The sequence below is a fragment of the Sebastes umbrosus genome, chromosome 4, assembly GCF_015220745.1.
Source record: "Sebastes umbrosus isolate fSebUmb1 chromosome 4, fSebUmb1.pri, whole genome shotgun sequence".
NCBI lineage: Eukaryota > Metazoa > Chordata > Actinopteri > Perciformes > Sebastidae > Sebastes > Sebastes umbrosus.
In genome coordinates this window covers 5,569,340-5,592,721 of record NC_051272.1, presented here as the reverse complement: position 1 = coordinate 5,592,721, position 23,382 = coordinate 5,569,340, and the positions used below count along the sequence as shown (strand labels likewise).

General features: G+C 40.4%; 1 protein-coding gene across 9 annotated transcripts in view; it reads left to right on the top strand.

Moving 5' to 3' along the window:
• Positions 1–23,382, top strand: part of ppip5k1b (diphosphoinositol pentakisphosphate kinase 1b) — a 59,779-nt gene that overhangs the window by 31,543 nt on the left and 4,854 nt on the right. For 2 of the 9 annotated variants that reach the window (XM_037767168.1, XM_037767166.1), the window contains 10 exons: positions 630–757; positions 922–1,036; positions 1,812–1,919; positions 2,042–2,158; positions 3,264–3,404; positions 3,631–3,757; positions 8,197–8,346; positions 11,352–11,414; positions 20,831–20,968; positions 22,979–23,092. In XM_037767168.1, coding sequence (XP_037623096.1) covers positions 630–757; positions 922–1,036; positions 1,812–1,919; positions 2,042–2,158; positions 3,264–3,404; positions 3,631–3,757; positions 8,197–8,346; positions 11,352–11,414; positions 20,831–20,968; positions 22,979–23,092 — 1,201 coding nt within the window. Of the gene's footprint in view, positions 1–629; positions 758–921; positions 1,037–1,811; positions 1,920–2,041; positions 2,159–3,263; positions 3,405–3,630; positions 3,758–8,196; positions 8,347–11,351; positions 11,415–15,365; positions 15,552–15,727; positions 15,752–20,830; positions 20,969–22,978; positions 23,093–23,382 lie in introns of those variants that run through there. The other 7 variants (XM_037767171.1, XM_037767170.1, XM_037767173.1 and 4 more) reach the window with 6 other exon arrangements.

Sequence of the window (23,382 nt, the reverse complement as noted above, 5' to 3'; positions counted from 1 at the left end):
TACAGGCGCCATTTTAGCTTAGTAGCACATTTCAGATTCTGGCATGCTTTAACTATGCATGCATGCATTTTGCATTAATACTGAAGTATTTTGTAATATTGAATTTACTGTAAGAGTTGTGTTCCAGAGAGGAAAATGTAGAGAGTTAAATTATATATTCAAATCATCTGGAGGAGTCGAGGAATGTTAACAAATGGGTCACATTAGAGACTTGTATCAGCAGGCAGTTTGCACATTTATTGCACTAAGTGGTGGTCATGAAACCAACCATTTCTCCCTTTGAACATAAAATCAAACTTTATTGATCCCTGTGGGAAGATTAAAATGTTGCACCAAAAAAAGGTTGTGTGGCTCAGCAGACAAAAATAAAAATACGCTATAAAGTATGCCATAAAATACAGCAGCAACAGTGAAACACTCTCTGAGCCAAAGGGGAAAAAAGCAAACTAATTCTGCATGAATGTCATTTATTATCTGTGTTCACCCTGTGATGTCCAGCAAGTTTTCCCTTCTCCCCCAAAAATATGCTGAGATAAGACTCCCCGTCCTCATGACCATGAATAAGGAGATTAAAAAGAAATGGATGAAAGTGTTTAAATGGCTTATTTTTCTCTTTCATATCATATCAGGAGTACGGCATCAGCAAAGCAGAGAAACTGGACATCGCTCAGGCTTACTGTGTTCCTCTGATGAAGAAAATCCAGCTGGACCTGCAGAGGACCCACGAGGATGAGGCTGTCAACAAGCTGCACCCTCTGTGAGAGTACACGCCACTGCTGAAGCGCACACAAACATGTTTACATGTATATAGGCAAAGCACATATATCTATATATATACAGTGTGTGTTTGTGTATGTTTGAGGTCACTGGTGCTGTGTCGTCTGATGAGCTTTGTGTTATTTCTTGTCCCCTGGTGTTCAGGTATTCTCGTGGCGTGATGTCTCCTGGCCGTCATGTCCGCACTCGCCTCTACTTCACCAGCGAGAGCCACGTCCACTCGCTGCTCAGCGTCTTCCGCTACGGAGGACTGCTGGATGTACGTCTGATCTTATTATCTCTTTTATGGTGTTTAATCTTTCTGTGTCTGCTGATGATAATTTGCCAGAATAGACCAGTTCACAGTTTTAAAACGTTCCAAATGTGTTCCAGTTTATTTCCTGTTGCAGGGTAGGTGAATGACATCAACTGACAGGAAGTAAACACAGACCTAAGCGGTTGCCTAGCAATGTAGTTCCGTTGAAATGGTCTATAAAGGCACGGCCACATATGCGGGAAATTAACATTCGCCTCCCGTTCACTTCAATTCAAAGCAAAGGGGCAAAAAAATCATTAGCTTCCGGTCGCGAAGCAAATTCGCGTCTTCAGATTTGTGTGGATTTCAGCTTTGGTGAACTTTCAGGTGAATATGGCCTCGGCAGGTGATGGTCACTTGCCTGCATTCGCGCATGAGGATGTTGATTACTGTATTGATGTTTTTTTCTTTTCTGTGAGAGTTTTGTTTTATGTAATGTATACACACATTCCCCATATTATAGGAAAAAAATAAATCATATGATATTGATATAGCTACATTGCCTAACCCTTGTTATTAATATCTTCTGTTGTACATCATTAGAAATTCAGACATTATTAGCTCATTATTGGTAAATACAGGCCAATGTCTCAAACATAACGCCCTCTGTTTTGTGGTGGTTTTATGATTTTGCATACAATCAGGTGTCAGGTGTGTGTTTTATAACGGTTGTTTGTTTGTGTATTTATGTCTGAGGTGTCGTTTACATGTGTTAACAGTCTGTATGTTTTTATACCAGGATGAGAAGGACCAGCAGTGGAAACAGGCCATGGACTACCTGAGTGCTGTGACTGAGCTCAACTACATGACACAGATAGTCATTATGCTGTACGAAGACAACAACAAGGTCAGCTCGCAGAGAGCTGCAAAATAAAAGTATCTTTCTCATTTATATTCTGTCAGCATTACCTCTGCAGTTTTATGCATACATTTTTTTTTTTGTGTCTTTTACATCTGTGTCGCGAGCAGGACCCGTCCTCAGAGGAGCGTTTCCATGTCGAGCTTCACTTCAGTCCAGGAGTCAAAGGTTGTGAGGATGAGGAGAACGTACCTATGGGCTTCGGCTTCCGCCCGGCCTCCTCAGAGGTGTGTGAATGTGTGTGTTTGTCTTGTATGTTTCAGTCTTATGTTTCAAGGTCATACAGTTTTTGTTGCCCTCAGTTAAGTCTTAAGTTGTACATTTTGTTTAGTCTATAAATCTAGAGACAATCATTAAATATATTCCTCTGACCTCCAGATATGTGAATGAAAATGTGTCCTATGGGTACACACGAGTCTCCCCTTCACGGACATGCCCACTTTATGATAATCACATGCAGTTCGGTGCAAAACCATGCAGTTGTTTTGCATGCGGTATAAATGTGCTATTTTTGCCTATTCTGAAATGGTTTATTGCTTGTATGTTCTTTATACTCTGACCTATTTTCTAAAATTAGAAAAAATAAAATAGTAATATATTTCCTTGCTTAAGGTATCGCAATATATTGAATCCTTATTCCAGTATTATGATACGTATCGTATCGCCAGATCCTTGCCAGTACATACCTAATTCTTATGCCTTTTTGTGGGAAGTTAAACCAACTGGCCAAATATTTTGAAAAGTTAGTGAGTGATGACAAAAGGTAAAAACACAACGTCCAGCTCTGTCTGCAGGAAAAAATATTGAAATAATCGTGTACAGTCACTGTTACTCATTGTTGTCTGTCAATCCCAAGCATTGGTCATGTGTAATATAAGCTTTATGTTCTGCCATACTGGTATGCAGGCCATTATGTCGCTGTGGCGTCTGTCTGTCTGTATGAAGTCACATTCTTTTGACTGTGTTTAACTCTCTAGCAATACATTACAGTAACTTGACACTTGAAGCACATGTTTCTCTTGTAAACAAAGTGTTTTCATCAGTTTGTATCATCTTCCTGTGTACACTTTGCATAACTGAGAAGAAATGGTGAATTCAGTTTTCTCTATGACAACTAAAATGGTAGGATAAAAGCAAATCCTTGCATTTAAAATATAGAGCTCATAACATTTTGCTTGTCTTTTGTGAAGATAAGTATTTTGTCAAATAAATATTTGTTGTAGCATTAAATGAGTTAAGGTCATGTCATGTAGGACAGCTGAGGTGGTTTTTGCCGATGCATGCGGATAATATATATTCATCATTTCCTTCTCTTGTTCTCCAACCAATCAGAATCAAGACAAAAAGCCCAATCAAGGCAGTTTGGAGGATCTCTCCCAGGACCAGCTGGACCAGGCACTTCCCCTCACTGAGCCAATCAACATCCAGCGAAGGTCCCCCATGGTCCGCAACCGCAAGACGGGCTCCATGGAGGTACCAGACCCTGCTAATAATAATAATAATACAATCAGACTGGGTCTTTCATTTTATTACCACACATAGTAGTTCTAGTCTCTCTTTAGTTGAGCAGTTGTACATTTTTGTTTTTCTTGTATAAGAAGTGTTACCATTTTGTTTAAGTGAATGAGAGACGTCAGGTCCCTGATTCACTGTGGCAGTGGTCTTAGTCTTAACCCCTGGTCTCCATGGCCCCACTCAGGTCCTCTCTGAGACCTCTCCCACCCAGTCCTCCAAAGGCTGCACGTCCCACCGACTCTTCCCCTCGTGTTCGCGCCAGTCTCCTGAGATCAAAGCAGCCAGTGGCCTAGGTGGGCACCTCGTTTCTGGTGTGTGTGTGTGTTATCTATAAATGTGTGTGTGTGTGTGTGTGTGTGTGTGTGGAGAGAGTAAGAGAGAGAGGGTTTATGCCGACAGACACTCACAACACATTTTATCTCCAGCTGTCATCACTGATCCTCCTCATCACAAGCCCCCGGCTGTGACTTCTCCCTCACCTTCCCACCTTTCCAAACCCCTCTCTGTGTCTCTCGTTATTTCTTTCAGTCTGTTTTTCTTTCCCTCTTTTCTTTCCATCACCCCCCGTCCCCTCTGTCTCTCTTTCTGAGGGTCACATAGCTTCCACCCCAGCTTAGCTCAGCAGCAGCCAAACAGGATCAGACTCCAAACTATGTAGGCGAGAGGTCAGCAGGGAGAGTGTTGCGTTCACAGCCAACTGCAGGATCTCTGGCGGCACATAGCGTTCAGAGACATACCGATATCTCTGCTAGGTGATAAAGTGATAACATGGGAACATATTGTAGATGTTTTATCTCTTATTTCTGAGGTCTGCACAAGAAACAAACCAAACTACAGAAGGTCAAATTGAACCATTAGACCATTTAACTGTTTATTCTAAAGTAGATATTTCAGAACAGACTTTGAAATATAACCTGTGTCCTGATTCCATACTGCATACTAATTACTACATAATACTACAGCTAATTGTAGACAGTATGTACAATATACTAACTGACAAAGTGAAAGCAATATTTTTAATACAATAATATTCTTCCAAAATCAATTAGATGCTCCTCCATTTCCTTTGTGCGTTGCATTCCGGGACAATAATAGACATGAACAGCTCAAAGATCAAAGATTTTTTTGTATAAACACAGTACATACTCAAAATAGATTGTTGTATGGAATTAGGAAACAGCTGTAGTGTTACCAGACAGCAATTGTGACGGCGTATCAGGGCCAGGTAAAAATTAAATTATGGAGCCGGGGGAGGGGAGGAGGGTGATATTCTGAGTAAATTCAGAATTTACAAGAAAAAAATTTAAATATTCTCTGAAATTATAAATTCAGAATTTTGCAAGAAAAAACTTTTCTTAGCTTTCTTAGTCAAGAGAGGACATTTGAAATAAAGTACTCTGTATATCAATGTCAGCATTATGTTCCTTTAAGAACACAGAATAAAATGCATATACTGTATGTATCTTTCAGGACTTCCGCTTTGCTCAGAGGCCATCCTTGCCATAAGAACACTGCTTTAGGCGCAACGAAATTGAGACGGCGGAAATATTACCTCCCTCCCATGGCTGCGTAATTTAAAAAAAAAAAAAAAATGTTGTACCTACAATGGCCCTAATAGGGCGTCGATCGATGATACATTTATGCAGGTTATAATCCAGAAAACGAAAGATAAATTATGGATATAATGCTAAAAATTTAAATAGCAGTAAAACCTAAGACAACATAAACAAGCAAGTATTACCTATATATATATATATATATATATATATAAAACCACATCATTGCATTCTAAATAATAATTATGCACACAGTGGGAACAGTTTATAGCAGTACAATTGTCTGATGTGCCCATTAGGTTTGGAATTGATTTCTAGAGCCCTCAGCAGGATGACTAATAAACATCGTTGTTGTCCCCAAACAAGCTAGTTGTGGGGAAAAATAATTGTTTGCCAGCAATAAGTTTTAACATAATTTGTTCTTTTAATTGCAGGAAATGTCATTTAGTCCTGCATAAGAAATGTATATTATTTTTAAAATCAATTTTGGGCTCATCTTTTCTGTTACAATAAACCCTCCTAAGTTAGATATTTGGGTAGCTCTTCTTGACCCTTTGACCCACTTTGATACACAAAGTGTTAAAATGACTTAAAATGTTCCAAATCAGCTGGTCTTTTTTAACGACCTCTCTGGGTCCCTCAAACTGATTTAACCTCTCCCCTAATGAAAGAGCCCTTGAAGGACTCTTGTTTTGCTGTGTGTACACTTTACAAGGGCATGTACCGTCCAACAGCCTGCTAACACGGTGACACTCACACAAGCATGAAAGCCCGTCGTCTAAATCAAGAGGTGTGGAGAAAACCACGAGTGTGAGAACAGGGAGTGGAAACTATGTGCTTTACTGAGAGTTTCAAACCTTGTTAAACTGCTTCACTACTTGCAGCTGTTGTAGTCAGTGCATTTATCATCCTTTGTTTGCACAATTAAGACCTAAAAAATGTGGTAGAGAGGAAGGAAGCTTATTATATGTCCTTTCCAATAAAAAAACCTCTCAGATGCAATCAAGTTCAATCATAAACAGACAAGAGCAGCTACATGTATAAAAGTACAGCACGGGTATAGTCTTACTTCTTCCTAAATGTGATAATTGTGCTGTCATTCAGTGCTTAGTTATCACAAGTCTGAATGCAGCAGCTGGTTCTGCATTTGCGCGACATCAAAGCGTCTTGATATCCTCTGAGTGTAGGCTGTCAGTTTGTTATGTATAGTAAGTGAGAGGCTGCCAAGTGATCCGTCCCCTGTCATCACCAACACCAGCAACACAGACTGTGTACAGGCCACTGACAAGAGCAGCAGGTGTCAGGGACGACCTCTGTTGGCGAGCTGCGTTACATACCTTTATGCTATTTATAGACCAAAGGGACATGGCAGAAGCGCCTTTTTAGATCTTTTTTTAACTCTCTAATTCCAAAGATAGTTCCTCTTCTGTGTGGTCTATAAACTCAATATTGATTTAAAGTATTAGAATAAAAAAATATGATGAATTTATCAGAATTGGCTGTTGCAACTTCAGAGAGTTTGTGCACAACGGGGGTCTGAAACAATCCCATTTCCATACTTGGTCTGTTTCGTCACGCCTCTGCTGCTTTTTGCATACAAAACACACATTCTGTATTCACTTGTTCACTCACCCCTGGCCTTGTTTGTTTACACATATGCACACATGCACAGGTTTTACAGATGAGGTCACTGTTGTGAAAACCTTGTAGCTTGCATGACATAATTTCCAGGAACAAATACAGCAGCTATGTTTTCAGATTGTCCATGAATATTTTTAGTTAATCATAAACCATTTTTTGAAAGTGATTCTTTTTATCCACAACTGAATTTAAAGGGTAACTTTGGTATTTATCAACTAGGACCCTATTTTCCCGTGTTTTTGTGTCTAACTGACTAATAGCGACAATAATTTCTGAAACTGGTCCAGTCTTGAGGGAGAGCGCTGCAGACAGCAGCTGCTTACGGGCTGCAATATGGTGCTATCGGGACAAGCTGGCAGCGTCATTTACATCCACTGAAAGTGCTTGTTTTTGCCGTGACAGGCTGTGATTGTTATTATAAGTGTCTGACATTATGGAAAGAGTCTCGCTCAAGGAGAAGTCTCGTTCTGAAATCTGGCGAGGTGACGTGTTGCTGGAAGACAACGGTGGAATACATCCCTGGTGGAAATGCGAGTGCCAGCCGGTCAGAGTTAGTTGTGTTGGAGTACAGAAAGCATAGCTTAGTGTTATCTAAGGGTGCTTTCACAAGCCAACATTTAGTCAGCTTTAATCTAACTCTGGCATGGTTCACCCTCTGGTGCAGTTTGTTTGGGCAGGTGTGAATGCAGTAATCGTATTCTGGTGCGGACCAAAACAACCGGTCCAAGACTGCTTGCGAGAGGTGGTCTCCTCTTTCTAAGCGAACCAAAACGCAGGCTGATCGTTGAGATGGACACAGATAAACGACACGTTAACATGAGTGGGAGAGGACTGACCGATGTTTGCTTGACATCTGGCCGAAGAGAACACGCAGAATATACTAAATGAAGTCTGCAAAAACAGTGACGTTTATAAAGTCATAAACTGGAGGAGAAGGGATTCGTGCGCAGTAGATCAGTGCCGAGTCAAAATGAAAAAACTTTGACAGTAATAAAAAATAATTTCCCTGCATAGAAGTGGAAAAGATAAATTTGCTCTGTACTCCAATTTTACAACGAGACTTCTCCTAGAGCAGGACTTGGCCACGATAACAAACAGACCATTTGTAAGGTATGGTAGGAGAAACGTTTTATTCCTCTGTAGAGTCCTTTCCATAATGTAAAAAGGCAAAAACAAGCACTTTTAGTGAATGTAACGTTACATCGACGCTGCTCATTTGCCCTCACAGCTCGTTTTGCGGCAGCCGGTTACAGCGTTCTCCCTCAATACTGGACCGATTTCAAAAAAATTGTTGACCCTATTAGTCATGTACTGTAGACACAAACACATGGGAAAATAGGGTCCAGGTTGAAAAATACCAAAGTTACCCTTTAAAGGATGAAAATCACCTAAACTGTAGTTACAGGGTTTTCACACAGGTGGTCATCCTTTGAAATGTACAAACACTAATGCCAGAATCTCCCCATAGTATCAGTTTGTTGTGAATAATGGCATGGTGTTTGATACTCACCCTGCACACCTCCCTCCCCCCCGGCTTCCTCCTCCTCACACAGGGTCGCTCTGCTCTGGCCTCTTCAGTGCCTCCGCCCTCGGGGTGTCCTGTAGCGCCCCCAACCTGCGGGACTACGTCCGCACGCACCACCACCTCCACCGAAAACCACCCCTGTCCCCAGGCAGTCTGCCGTGCCAGATTGGCATGTTCGGTACGTTCACACCACTGTCTGTCCTCCTCCACAAGGCGGGTCTTTTCATCCTTTTTGAGAAGTTCTTCAGACTCTTTTTGGCTTTAGAATATCTTCTTTTTTTCTTCTTCTTTTCGCTCCTTAAGCTTCAGATACTTAAATTTTTTGGGACATCAGTATTGTCACTTTTATTATTTTTAAAGCACCCTGCTTTCTGTTGCTCCTTTTCCAAAAACAAACCAGCAATTTCAATCTGTTGCATCACATTTCTTGAGTGATTTGACTTCGCAGCGTGCACGTTAAGGGCACTGATTTGACGGCAGAGTGATCGACTCTGCAGCAAATGCTGAGCATGCAACCTGACATTGGACTGTGTGATGTACCGCAGCTATCGGTGATCAATGTTCTCCCAGATCAGCATGTCCACTCAATGATCACACCGCTGTCTGCTTGGGTTCGATTGTGTTGAAATGTTCTCTCTCTCTCTCTCTCTCTCTGTGCATGTTGTTTTGCAGTGCGTGCCATATCCTCTCTCAGGGAATTTAATTTCATAATCCACAGTAAAGTAGTTTTTGTGTCTGGGAGCCAGAAGTCTGGCTTCTTTCATTAATCACAATTTACGGTAATCCTTACGTTAAGAAACTCAGCCTGTTATTTGGAACAGATATGTTTTCAAGACCCAATAATCCACCTTTTAAATCCACCAGTCACGTTCTCAATCCCCTCAGTCTCTTGTTGGTAATGGTGAGTACAACCAAGCTGTTTTTACAGCCACAGGTGTCCTTATAGCAGGTTTAATTATCCCAAACATATGGATTGGATATCATTCTCATGGTCACAGCTGTTTTAATTACATGTTTGTGTAGTACTTTCCAAAGATTAATGTGTCATATCCTCAGGTTAAGTCAGCAGCAGATATTTTTTACTAGCAAATTATACGGATGCATATGGATCTGCACAAACAGGCAGGGATTTTTTTTCCCACTGCGGGTTTTAAACACCGGAAAGTGAGCTGTTCAGTTTATCCACCGGGTGTCACTCTGACTGCAAGCCTACACACTGCCTGGAGCAAACCGTTGCCTTCCTCTCAATTCTGTTACATCATGTTATGCTCTCTGAGAGACAGGTGAGGGTTTGGAACTGACGTCAGTGCTGCTCATTTACGGGAAGCGAGGGCTGCATCAGGACAACATATTATTCTTTTTACGGGAAATGAGAGAAAATTAAATGTTCTGGTTTGAATTCAGACCTTAGAATGACCTGCGGTGTTGGTGATGAGTGTTAGAGCAACCTTTATCGCAAACATCACACCATAATCATTTTAACGTGTTTTTCAGTGAAAATTAGAATAATGATGTAAAAAAATATCATTACCTATCATATCGCAATATCAGTCAAAATAATCGCAATTAGATTTTTTTTCTCCAAATCGCGCAGCCCTTAATAATTATATAAAAGTGGATATTCTTACAATTATTTAGTTGTCCTGTATCCTGGACAAGAGACCAAGCCCGTTAGGTTTGTTCAAGTTTCTATTGCTATTATTACAGTACCACTTAAAGGTGCAGAAGCTGGTTGTTTCAACCATTTAATCATTACTTCAAAGTGGCTATAATCAATATTTTTATATTAACAATGGATCACATGACTACTCGTATGCGAAATGGGGTCGCTTGTAGTACAACGTTATTACCGTTTACACCGGACATTTTACAAGAAAAGATGACGTATATGTAGAGCGCTTACTTTGATCTTTAACGTCGGGTATCTTTGTGTCTGGCCTCTCCGGTTGAGCTTTCGCTTTCCAACCGGCGCAATGCACACTGGCAGTGACCGCGCTGTCCCCTGCGCAGTGATTGCCTCATTAACGTTATGGTTCCCTTATAGCATTGGGTTTCAATCCAAAATATTTCCAAAAAGGCGCGTTTGCTTTTTTCTTTGACGCCAAATACTCCACCATCGTTTTGTCTGTCAACCCTCTCGTCCCGTGATAGTGCGTGAAATCTGACTCCTGCTACTCTGAGCTGAGTCAATCGAGACTTTCAGATGCGTCCATAGTCTGAAATGAAAATGAACAAAATGGGTTTAATTTCTATGAAAAAAAACAAAAAACGCTGGGCACTAATGTAATCGGTATATGCCCGAACTCCGTGTAACACTTGTAACACCGACTACCGCGGCAAGCCTACTCTACGGAGCATTTTGGCGTCTTTCAGCTGTTTAGCTGTCGAGCTGCAACTTTACTGATTTTGGTTCACTCTCGTTGCTCTCATAGTGTCGTTTTATCGGCTGCAGAAGGCAGCTTTTTACAGCAAAAAAGCTCTAAAAAAAACCCACTGTACACCTCCTGCTCAGCACCAAACAGCAGGCAGACGCAGTTAGAGACTAGCTGGTGAACATACTGGAGCATTTAGCAGCTAAAGAACCAGATATTAATAATAATAATTAGTGAACTTTAGGGGTACAAGTTTGCAGATGCAGTTACATTTTGGACAGAGCCAGGCTAGCTGTTTATCCCCTGTATCCAGTCTTTATGCTAAGCTAAGCTAAGCTGCTGCTGTCTGTAGCTTCCTATTTATCGTACAGACATGAGAGTGATATCAATCTTCTCATCTAACTCTCGGCAAGAAAGCGAATATATGTGTTTCCCACAATGTTGAACTAATCAACAACCAAGGTTAAGGAAGAAAAGGGAGGTTGGATTCACCGATTGTTTCCTTGTCACAGTTGAATGCCCTTTAGTCCAGCATCACTCCTCCTGCATGTTCAGCCAGAACGTCCATCATTTACTCCATCTAGCCTTTCCATTCTCTTTCTCCTCTTTATTCAGAGATGACTCTCAATGTCACGCATGTTGGTTGGCAGACAGATATGGATGAATCGACGGGCCAACTCTCTCTCTCTCTCTCTCTCTCATTCTGTTTTTCTCTCCTCTCTTTTTTTTTTCTCAACGACATCACTGGCAAACAGGCAGACACAGGTACCAGCAGTCCCAGTAATACCAGTTACCTTTCTTATCTCCTCAGAGCTGTTCTCTATGCCGCCAGTAAAGAGATTTTCTGTGTCGTTTGCCAGGCATCCGACTAATGGTATGTCTGCTTTTATTCAAGTTTATTTCGACACTCCTCCAGTTTTTCCTGTTATCTTGCATGATCTTTTTTTGTGGGAAAACATTTCCTGTGTTTTCTATTTTTGGGGGTTTGACGTTTGGCTGCGTTAATTTACAATAAACGTCTCCAAGATTTTAAAAACAATTACTTTTTAAGGAGTTTCTGTTTCACCACACACCCTCGGTGTTTACCTTGTGTTGTTTTTCGGCCCTCACCTCTAACACCACCTGCTCTGCCTGCACTTGTTTAATTTGCCTCTCTGATCCCTGCTGTTTGTTCACAGGATGGATGTATGTGGAATATATCTCAGATATACTTCCATGTGCAGATAATCTGTTCACATATCATAATATATCCTCACCTGCACTTTTTCTAAATTTCAAATCATTTATTCTTCTATAAAAAAAAATATAAAATTCACGTCTGACAGTATCACTGATTGGTGTGGTCGGAAATATTGCACTTGTAACCACACTCAACAGTGATGTCACGGTGTACTGACACACCCCGGAGTGCACTTCTACGTCACAGCAGCAAGGTGAGACGTTAAACCAGGAGAGGTCAGCAAAGACAAAATTTGAAGTTGCTCTTGAGTCACTTTCCAACATGTTGAATGAGGAGCTTCTCACAAATCAGACAGCAAGACGTGTACGTATGTGATTTTGTTTCTTCATTCATTTGTTGGACTGCAGCTCTGTACCTACACATCCAACAAAGGAACAAAACAAAGGAGTGTTTAACTTGAATTACTACAAAACAAGACATTTGAAGTCATCGCCTGTGACTTTTTAAAAAGGCATTTTTTGGCATTTCATAGACTAAACAATATATTATTTAATAATGAAAATAATCATTAGTTGCAGCATTATGATAAAAAGATCCTTTTTGCTCTTCTTTATTAAAATCCCACTTGATACCGAGTGTTTATTTTATTTGTTGGTTGACAGTAACTCACTGGTAAAGCCAACGTGTGGATGCTAACTGCCTACTTGAGTTCAGCAGCATTGACAGCTACAGTTTGCTGCGTTCACACTTGTAATCTAACATTGTTGATTTTGTTAAAAGTTGTATTCAGTGTCTTTGATTCAGTCACATGTATCCGTCACTGGTGAGTATCCGACTGGATTGGTGCAAAGTTTTCTTTTAGAAACAGCAGCTGTTGGGATTTAATTAAAGTTCCTCTTCAGTTCATTTGTGTTCTCTGAAAATCATTCTTATCATTGTTAAAGCTGCAGTATGATGAAATCCACTCTTTACTTTCTTGAAATGTGTTTTGAGGCAGTTTTGCACCACCACTGTGTGCGTATGGGAGCATCAGCCCTGCTGGCTCTTATAGAATGAGAAGGAACGAGTTAAACGCCAGAGCACAGAACTGAATACAAGTCATGTTAGGTTATTTGGTTATGACTGAATGGTATTATGTATTTAGATCTCTGGCTTAGAAATAGCCCAGCATGTGTTTGCAGCCTGATGAGTGCTGCCTGTGCTTTAGCAGGAGACATTACACGTCTTCGAAGCACCGGGATCGTCTGACGTGTTGATTCATAATGACGAGTCCGTGTGATATTAAGAAATCTGATATGATGTTGACAAGCGTTTGGACAAACTACGGGGAACCGCAGCGATGAGTGATTCGCTCCAGTTTGAACCGTAGTAGCCTGTGTGCTGGCTTCATATCTAGTATGCAAGTTATGACCTTAGGAAGTAGTAACATGACTTTTATGTTTGTGATGTCCGCACTTAAGTTAGAAAGAAGGAATAATACAATATATATATATATATATATATATATATATATATATATATATATATATATATATATATATATATATATATATATATATATATATATATATATATATATATAAATCATGTTTGTTGTTTAATTTGATTTTTAAAATAGTTGTTTTTCAAGTTATGTGACCTGCAAGTAATGCTTTTACCTCTTTTTGTTTGGTTTTTGATTGTTAGTAATAGATAAAGATGATATTCCCTTAAAAAGAGGTACATGTTTCTAACATATTGTTGTAGTTTAAGTTCAAAATGACCATTTATATACACATTTTGTAAAGAGAATTATGGCTGTGGAAGTAAAACTCAGTGGAATACTAATAAGGTATATTTGTAATAATATTTGTCCCTGGATATGACATACTATTTTTATTATTGTTTGAGATTGAGTCATAAATCAGTCAGGTCACATTTTCACTTTTTTATTTTGGAGCGAAACAGCTCTTTATTATCTGTTGATATATTTTTTTAAATCCATTTTATATCTATTTATTAGCTTGGTAGGGTATGAGGAAACCTGTCGTCTTTGCTGAGGAAATTAAGCAAATTAGCACTGATGAATTATGATGCTCAGTGGAGAAAAGAACAACCACAACAGTCTTCTTTTCTCACTCATAACTTTTATTATTGGGTGAAATACTGTGCTGCTCACACACAGTGTACTGGAGAGGAAGCAAAATGTGTTCAGTGTGAATTTTTATGCAGTTTTTGAGCAACAGCCATGACTTTTTTTGATTACTTCATTATTCAAATATTGGAAGATATAATTAGAGGGCTCTGGGGGAAAATGATCTGTGGGAGTTTTTACCTTCATTAAGTTCAGTTTTATTATCGCTAGAATCTGCAGCTTCGCCGAGCTTTACAGGGAGTTTCAGCTCATTGTTTAGCTGGCCCGATAACATCGATTTCTGTTCGTTTTCAGCAAAAAAGCTCTAAAATAACCCACTGTACGGGCACCCCAGTAGCTCACCTGGTAGAGTGGGCGTCCCATGTATCAAGGCTGAGTCCTTACCGCAGCGGCCCGGGGTTCGAATCCAACCATCGGCCCTTTGCTGCATGTCATACCATCTCTCTCTCTCTCCCCCCCTTTCACAACTATCACTATCTCTATCTCATAAAGGCAAAAGCGGCATCAGACAGGCACAGTTAGAGACTAGCTGGTGAACACAGTGATGCATTCAGCAGCTATAGAGCTAGATATTTCCCTCAAGAGTTGATGGAGACCAAAAAAAGAGTGAATACTGGACTTCTGGACGTCATCAGTTGGACTCAGACATGACTCCAAATGAATGCTGATGTTTCTCTGTATCTACTGGATGTGTGAATATACCAACAAGTGGCCAAAAATGTCTGTTATTGCAGGTTTAAAGCCCCTGATACTTCAGACGATAATGTGCTTTACTAACAAGCAAATTAGTGATTAATTACTACAAACTAATGTAGTGACGAACATGGTGAACCTGGAGCCTTTGCGCATCCTGAGAGAGTTTAGGGCTCCAGGGAGGTGGCACACGAGAGTCGTGGTTTGATGCCATAAATCTTAAATACAAATTTGTTTTATTTGAGAGAGTGGTCACAGTGCATCTTTATCTCCAAACACAGAGCTGTTTATTGAAAAAAAAAAAAAAAACTGCAAGGTCACTGTTTTTTTCTGGGCCACATTTTTGAAGTAGGCCAAGGTGTGCTTGAAGAGTTACATTGATGACCTCTGGTTCACATGTTCTGTAAAGTAGATCTGTGTCTCTGATGTGTTATCACTGATCCTTTTAAACCTGTGATGTTCTACATTATTGATTTGATCATTGACTGCTGCTGTTTTTATTTGACCTCTGGTTATCCTTTGTTTGAACTTTGTGTGCTTTGAAATGGAAATGGTGGGATTTGTGTCAGTCGGACTTGTTTGTGGTTGAGGCACACTGTTGAGCAGAGTTGGTCTGCTTCATAACTAAAAGGTCAAGACGAGTATTGATCAAATGAAGTCAGAGATTGAAAATGAATGTACTTTCTCTGATGAATTCAGACACCAAGCTTCACCGTCCTGAAGCCACACTGCTCTTTTAGCTCCTATCACTCCTCCGCCTCCTCCTGCTCCACTGTACTTTCTCTTCCTCTCTCCCTGCTCTGCCTCTCGTCCCTCAGAGCCCTCAGACGAGCTCCATGTAGTCCAGCTGCTGGGGGGGCTTCCCGCTGAGCCGGCCCTGCTGGGGTTTGCCCCTCTGGCTGTGGACGGGGCCGTAGCCCAACACCTGCGCCACTGTCCCTACCACCTCCGCCTCCTCAAGAGCTGGCTGATGTCTGGTCAGGAGCTCCCAGAATCCCTCCACGGTCAGCCTCTGTAGACCCCTCTCACTTCCTGTCGCCTCTTCTTCCTCCCTCTAGCCCTGTTCAGCCAGCTTTGGGGCAAGTGGGACGCTGTTAATGCCAGTTGAGCTTTGCATAGTTCAATGCTTTACTTTTTTCCGCCTGTGCATTCATCCTTTTCTTTTTTGTCACATCTGCAGCTCTGCTCCATTTCATGTCCAACTGTAAGCATGCTCCTATTTTTCTTTGCATGTCTGCCAGAGGGTGCAACACTTGCTTTGAAAGCAGGAAATGTCACTTTTCTTCTGCGTATTTAAAGTCACAGTGAAACTGCATTTAAGCTTAATCTTCAGTAATGTGATATATTTCTGAGTGAAACTGAGTACGTGGGTAGGGTTCAGTTACGAGAGGGATCTGATCAGCTAGAAGAGATTTGATTGGGTCACTTAAAAGTTGGACTGTTGGCCTCCACCAGTGGGCAACCTCCGGGTCTGAAAAGAGAAGCGTCTTAAACTTGCATTCTTTCTAACAGCCAGCAGGGGGCGACTCCTCTGGTTGCAACAAGAAGTCTGATTGTATAGAAGTCTATGAGAAAATGAGCCTACTTCTCACTTGATTTATTACCTCAGTAAACATTGTAAACATGAGTTTATGATCTCAATCGCTAGTTTCAATTTTCTTCAATACAGCATGATGTTCATTTGGTAAATTATGGTCCCATTTAGAGTCAGACCTTGTGATCGACAGGTCGCTACCACGGAGTTGTCCGTGTTTTCGTCTTTAAACTTTAACCCTTTCAAAGTGTGTTTTCAGAAAGTTAATTTTAACATTTTGGTCACTTCTGATTGCAAAAAGCCAAGATGATGACGGCCAAAATGTCAAACTCAAGGCTTCAAAACAGCAGTCCACAAACCAATGTGTGACGTCACGGTGACTACACCCACTTCTTATATACAGTCTATGCTCTGCTAGCCACAACTACCTTACCCTCGGTTAAGTACAGTTTTACATAATAGAAGGGGTCAGCCAGTTGTTCAAAATTATATTTGCTCTGATACATTTCCGTAAACGCCAGGGTGAGTTTTACGGGAAGAGAAAAGAGAGGGAGTTATGGATTTATTTATTTTTTCATTTCACTGTGTCTTTAAGTCCTGAAGTCTGTTTTGTCCCCAGTCCTTCCTTGCACATGATTGTACACCTATTCTGCCATTTCTGGAACCAGAAAAAACTACAGTATAATATGGCAAACCTTAATATATTTTTTTAACTAAATATTAAAATGAATCTGCTCAAGGAGGACTGAGACTCTACATGCATGCTGGTTGGACACTTGATGACCAGTCGGCTTGTCTAACTGCATTGTGTGCATGCTCCATCCTGAGGAGTGGTTCATTAAAAAAAATGCCCTAAAAAGCTGGGCGTTTGTTCAATAACGAGCTCAGTCTGTAGAGGAGAGTCAGCTGTTGGTGGCACCAAATTGGCCTTCGCACGGGGAGGTCACGACTTGGCACCGTTGTGTCTCCCCAAGCACTCCCAAAATATGTTTCCTGGCCAGTTGGCAGATATTTGAGCGCCTGTTGAAAGATTTGGGTCATCATCCCATCCCTCATTTTAGTTGGCTAATTAAGTGGTGGCCTGTTCACAAACTGCTGATTTTGTCGAGCGTTTCTGGAGCACGTCTTGACACGTTGTGTCACCTTAACGGAGCTGTGCAATTATTCTGTTGCATTCAGCAGAGATGACTTTCTGTAACAAGTTGCAGATTTTTTTTTATTGGCTTCAGGTAGATTGAGATTTTTTGGCTTTGTCACATTTTGTAACTTTATATGTTTTGCTCTTTTAAATATCACCGTCCTCATGTTAGTAGATGGTTGAGTGAATGGTGCAGTGTAGCGTCAGTGTTTTCTGCTCCCGCTGCATCTGGTGTGTGAGCTGAATTTGATATCCACATGGAGAGGCTGCAGCAAAGATTGGGAGGAGTGAATTCACATCTTGAGCCACCAAAACATTTCCTCCTGAGGCTTTGTAATATCAGTTAAAAGCCAAGCAGGTATCATTTTTCTTCTGTTGTCAAAGTGTTGGCAGGAAGACCTTTTCATGTTGAACAGCGAGCCTACCTTGGTCTAATGAATAAAGCTGCTTTGGCAAACATCCAGTGAGGAAACAATGTGATGATTAATGGAAGAATACCTTCTAAAACAAGTGTTAAAGCAGCTGCCTGTGATGTCTCCTGCTTTTCCAGTCCTGTTCGTCTTTGTGTTCTGGTGTATATATCAGATGATTGGCCAAAGGTCTACAAAGAAATGTCAAGTAGAGATTAAAAAATGGAGTGGCAGCAGAAAAGACTGAACAGATTTTGATAACCCTCAATTGGTGTCATGTTCTGCACATAAATGATCCCATAGGAACCATTAACTTTGAGCAACTTCACTAAAACGTGGAGGTGGAAATTCACATCCTGGCCCCTCAAGGCCTCCAATGGTTCCCGTCCATTAAGCAGTTTGTTCCGCTTGTGTCGTTTAGATTGGACAAGTTGTTTTAGGGAGTAGCCCTGAGAAGGATCTGTAGTCATAGCACATTAGTCATGGAGAAATGCAAGGCTGACCAGCATGCTCTCTGAGGATATGGATGTGCTGCTTCAACCGCCATCCATTTCCTTTTTTTTTTTTTTTTTGTTTCATGGTGTCGCTTCTTCACGGAGGTCTTTGTCGGGCTGCGCTGAATGACGCTGGATTGTATTTGCTGTAATTGTGTGAGTCAGCTTGCCGTGGCACAGTTTGTTTGTGGTTAGAAGTTGTGTTTTCTCAGCTCATACACACACTCTCACTTTTTTTGTCATTTTATGAAAGGAAAAGTGCGGCACATGAATGAAGTAAATAGGGATGCACGATATACATCGGGCCCAATAAATTATCAGCCGATAATATAAAGCCAAATTGCTTTCATTGACTTAATAAGCGCAGCATCTACACGCTCCGATGCAGTAGGAGTGTGTAGATGATGGACACTCCGTTACAGTAGGTGGCGGTATGCACCTTTTAACGTTTGTTTGCAATCCGCCAATAAACACAGAAGAAAAAGAACAAGAGCAGCACACCGACTAATGAGTCAAACATGTCGTCGCCGGCGTGGACGTGGTTCAAAGGAAGACAACACGATTGCAATTAAAGGTTTTTTTATGTAATTTACTTTAAAAAATACTGAACTGTTCTTTGCTTTTGTTGCGTTAACAATGTCTGTTAGATTTGGTCAGAGCTAAGCAATATTAAATCATTCATCTTTGCTCACTACATTTTATCCTTTACCCTCAGGTGTGATTAAACTACATGTTATGAACTTCTTTTTAAAATACAAAAATCTTAAATTATTGGTTATTTTGTCGGTATATGTCATGAGAAGCAGGTTGTTATTGGTATCGGCTGAAAAACATCCATATCGTGCATCCCTAGAATAAATATATCCATACAGACTTCTCCCAGCCCAAAATAAAATCAGATAAAAGGAATGGACATGAAGGCAACGAATCAAGATGAAGAAAAATATTCTAAATAAAAATCTGTCCAACATGATTGATTGCAAATACAAAACTGTCACAAATGAATCATACACAACAACACCACACCAAAGATTTGTTTTTATTTAATCTACTAATCAGGGGTTGTGGTCAACTCACTTTCAATCCATGAATTATCAAAACTAAGAAAAATCATTGCGATACAATTGATCATTAAGAAAAAAGATCTGTTTTTATGTTCATCATTAAGATCAAATATCAGAGTCGACTACAACGAGCTGTTTTCCTCAAGGACACGACATAAAGGCCAGATACTTGTTGTCCTGTGGTTTATTTTGCATTCCTGTGCTGTCGGGATTATCTAACTTTACCAAGACAGCGAGACAGACGGTGGAAATCTTGCCCTTTTCAAAAAACCTGTTAAAAACATGATGTTTGAGCCTTGTAATTTTTCAAATTAATTCTCCCACACGGCTGACTTTTTCTGTCACTTATATTTGTAAACAAACCACACGAGCACACGGCACCCGTCGTCATGCCAGAGTCGTGTCCAGCCGGTGGCTTCTTTTCCGAATCAGCAGCTAGTTACTGTTGTTCAAGACTGACCGCAAATAACCTGCACAACATTTAGCCGGCGCAAAATTTATGCAACACAGCAAATTAACATCGGCCACTGCCATCGGCGAATTACATGTTATGTCAGTCAACGTGGAGAATATCGGCCGATACCGATGTTTGGCCGATAAATCGATGCATCCCTAAAATGAATAAGTAAGCCTTTACTCATGCGCCCTCTATTTATCTCCAGATGGTCCACTATTGTTGGCACAGCACCTCCAGCCACCTCCCTAACTGTTTGAACACAAACTTTTTGTATGATTGACAGCCGCTATGACTGATAGTATGCGGATGGTTCCTTGATAGATCATGTAATGCATCATTTGCTTACTATGTGCATAAACACACAGGTGATTTTTAGGAAATAAACAAGATTACGATATACCCAGTGAACACGCTAGCATACACCAAATCATCTTGTTGTATAACGCTGATGACTGTGAACGCGTTCGTTTATGTTTGATTACACAGAATAAACCAAAATATACTCTTTATCTGTGAGTGCCGGTGATTTGTTCCTTCTGTTCTCACCTCTACCTGGCACCCGATACTGTTCAAGATTTGGAGACGTGCTCGCTGTTATTTTCTATTTTGGTATACTCCAAATCCACCATCACTTTCCATACAAGTCATGTGCTTGACTTCAAAAACCTCTAAACGTACATCCAACATGTTTACTCACTGTTTCAACATGCTTTTACATTATTGAATACGTTTTATGTGGTTTGAATCAGATTGAATTGATCCACACCCTTTTATTATAAACAGTATATGACACTTTCCCATAACGATCAGAACATCCCGCTTTCATTAATATGGTCAAACTAATGAACTAAGGAAGGAAATCCTTTGCTTTAATTTTGGCTGGTAAGTTTGTGCAGTGCAGCTGCTGTCTGAGGCCAGACAGTAGGTAAACGGTACAAGGTAACAAGCCACTAATTTTAGATCTCACAGTAACCTAAAAAACAGTCTGTATGGCTTGTTAACAAATAAAAATGGCTGTCGGATTTTGGGACCTGCTTGTTAATATATGGCATTTAGAGAATGAGCAGACAACCAACATGCACAGAGAGCTATTAGTGTCACTACCGCTCCTCCTCCTCCTCCTCTTCTGTCGGATGGAGAAGTGGTACGACCGGCTGTGTTTCTGTCTCTCCTGTCTGTGCTGCAGGCTTTGAAGGCTGCTCCATGGTGCCCTCTATCTACCCGCTGGAGACGCTGCACAACTCGCTGTCACTGAAGCAGGTGGACGAGTTCCTCAACACGGTGTGTGAGAGCAGCAGCGAGGCCCACGCCAAGACCATGAAAGGTAGGCCTGCATAGTGAAGCAGCAATAACTATTAGATACCTACTAGTCTTTTTTCATCTAGTTTAGTTCTTCACTAATTATGAAATGCAGACAAAAACTATGTCACGGGAGGAACTTCAGTGCAGCAAATGAAGTTTGTCATTAAACGTTGTTACGTGTCCAAACCACTTACAAGCCAAGGCTGGAATTTATTACATTTTTGTTAAATCAAAGACTACTTTTGCCGAACATTGTCAGGTTATAAAAATGCAAGTATGCTTTAAAATATTTGTAAAAAAATATTTATTGTAATCCTCTGAAAAAGGGCTTTTTTTAGATGTTAAATAAATTGCAGTCTTATTTGGACAGTGGCACATGTTGGTGTTGGTGTTTTTGTTGTGTTGGCGCTGTATTCCAGCACATTGGATTTGAAAAGAAACAATGATATAAAGTATATTAAATAGGGCTGTCAATCAATGATTGTCCATAGTTAATCGCAAATTAATTCCAAATTGTCTTTCAAAATGTACCTTAAAGGGAGATTTGTCAAGTATTTAATACTCTTATCAACATGGGAGTGGGAAATATGCTTGCTTTATGCAAATGTATGTATATATTTATTATTGGGAATCAATTAACAACACAAAACAATGACAAATAGTGTCCAGAAACCCTCACTAAGTACTGCATTTAGCATAAAAAATATGCTCAAATCATAACATGGCCCCTTTGAAGGGACCCTTTTCAAAATATCCATGACAATTTTCCTTCGCCAAAATTTTGCATATGTTTGGAGCGTTATTTAACGTCCGTCCCGACAAGCTAGTTTGACATGGTACCAATGGATTCCTTAGGTTTACTAGTTTCATATGATGCCATTCTCTTCACTCTATCTTTAAAACTGAGCCCGCTACAACCAAAAGATCACAAGTTGCGTTAAAGAAATTAGTGGCGTTACAACAAATTTGCATTATTATCCTGTTAATTTTGACAGCCCTAATATTAAGTATATTAAAGTGCTGACTTTCAAATTGGGTGTTTTATGGGTGTTCACATCCATACTGGGTGAACAATCAGTTCCCCAATTTTTGGACAATATGCACAGCGGTCCTTCACATACATGCGAGGAAACCAAGGCTGCGGTTGAATAGTCTTTTTTGCTCCGGAAGGTTTCAAACTGAGTGAAATGACCCCGAAGTATCTAAGGGGCAGCCATGATGAGAGGTGGTCGACTTCTCTAAATGCTAAGGAAAGGTGCTTCAATGCTTCCTTTCTTATCTCCTTTAGCATAGGATACACTTGACCACCCTTAACCAACGGAAAGGAGTTAATGCCGCCTCACAATTCCTTGCAGCCGCAACATTTAGACAACCAATCGGCCGTCAATAACATATATAATAAATTGAAAACATCCTTGTAATTCTGTTTTGGACAGGAATCCTTACATGAATTTTTCCAGCATTGAGTTTTTCACTGTGATATAAACTTTTCTGTTATAAATAAAGTTGCTTTAAAAAAGCAAACATCAGTACCCTTATGTAAGTGCAGTCTGATTCTCTGAGCACCACGGTGGTCTTTTCCTGAGTCCTTATGAATCCTCCTTCACATCTTTCCTTGACCTCATAACGTTTTCCATCGAGGTCAAGGAAAAGTGGTTAGAAAAAGACATTAAAACATAATTCATTTTGACTGTTTGACCGCAGCCCAAGACATTTTTTAGGCCAAACTTTGAGATGCTGACCTCAGTCCAACTGATCATGTGATTCACTTAATGAAGGGCAGACTAAAGGTAAAAATAATACCCAAAACAAAGAAAGAAATGATGAATGAATAAATATAATGTCCCCTAAAGCTGGGGGACTTTGTGCAAAAAGGGCTACAATTCCTAAAATGTAAACACCCACATCAACAGGAGTAGAGCCAACTCAACAAAGACTGTTAAAATATTAAACCCTGCGTTGTGGTTCTATTAAGTAAACTGACATTAGGAAACTGATCTTTATGTGGGTTTTTTTTCTGTCTTCGCTCCAGCGCTCTCCAGCCTGTTTGACTCTCAGAGCCAGACGTCTCTCTACAGCCCTCAGCAGCCGCTGTCCTCATCAGGATCGGAAACATCTCTTCGCCCGCCAAGCCAGCCTCTATGGCGTGAGTGTTTTAATGATTTTATGGCATTATGCAATATGTACACCCACTTTTATCAATTCTGATAGATTTCTGCAGTGCAGTGATTGGGATTAAGACCGGAAATATCCCAGCTAAATTAAACTGTTATTAGAATGAAGGGAAATACTGTTGCGTCTGTAATTTTGATCTATACACACACAGACTTATGGATTTCTGTGGATTCTATTTAAAAACATTTAGTGTAAAGTAGAAAAATAACACATTGATTGGAAGAATTCTGGTTTTAAAGCCCCGTTCTGGCTGCTAAAAAT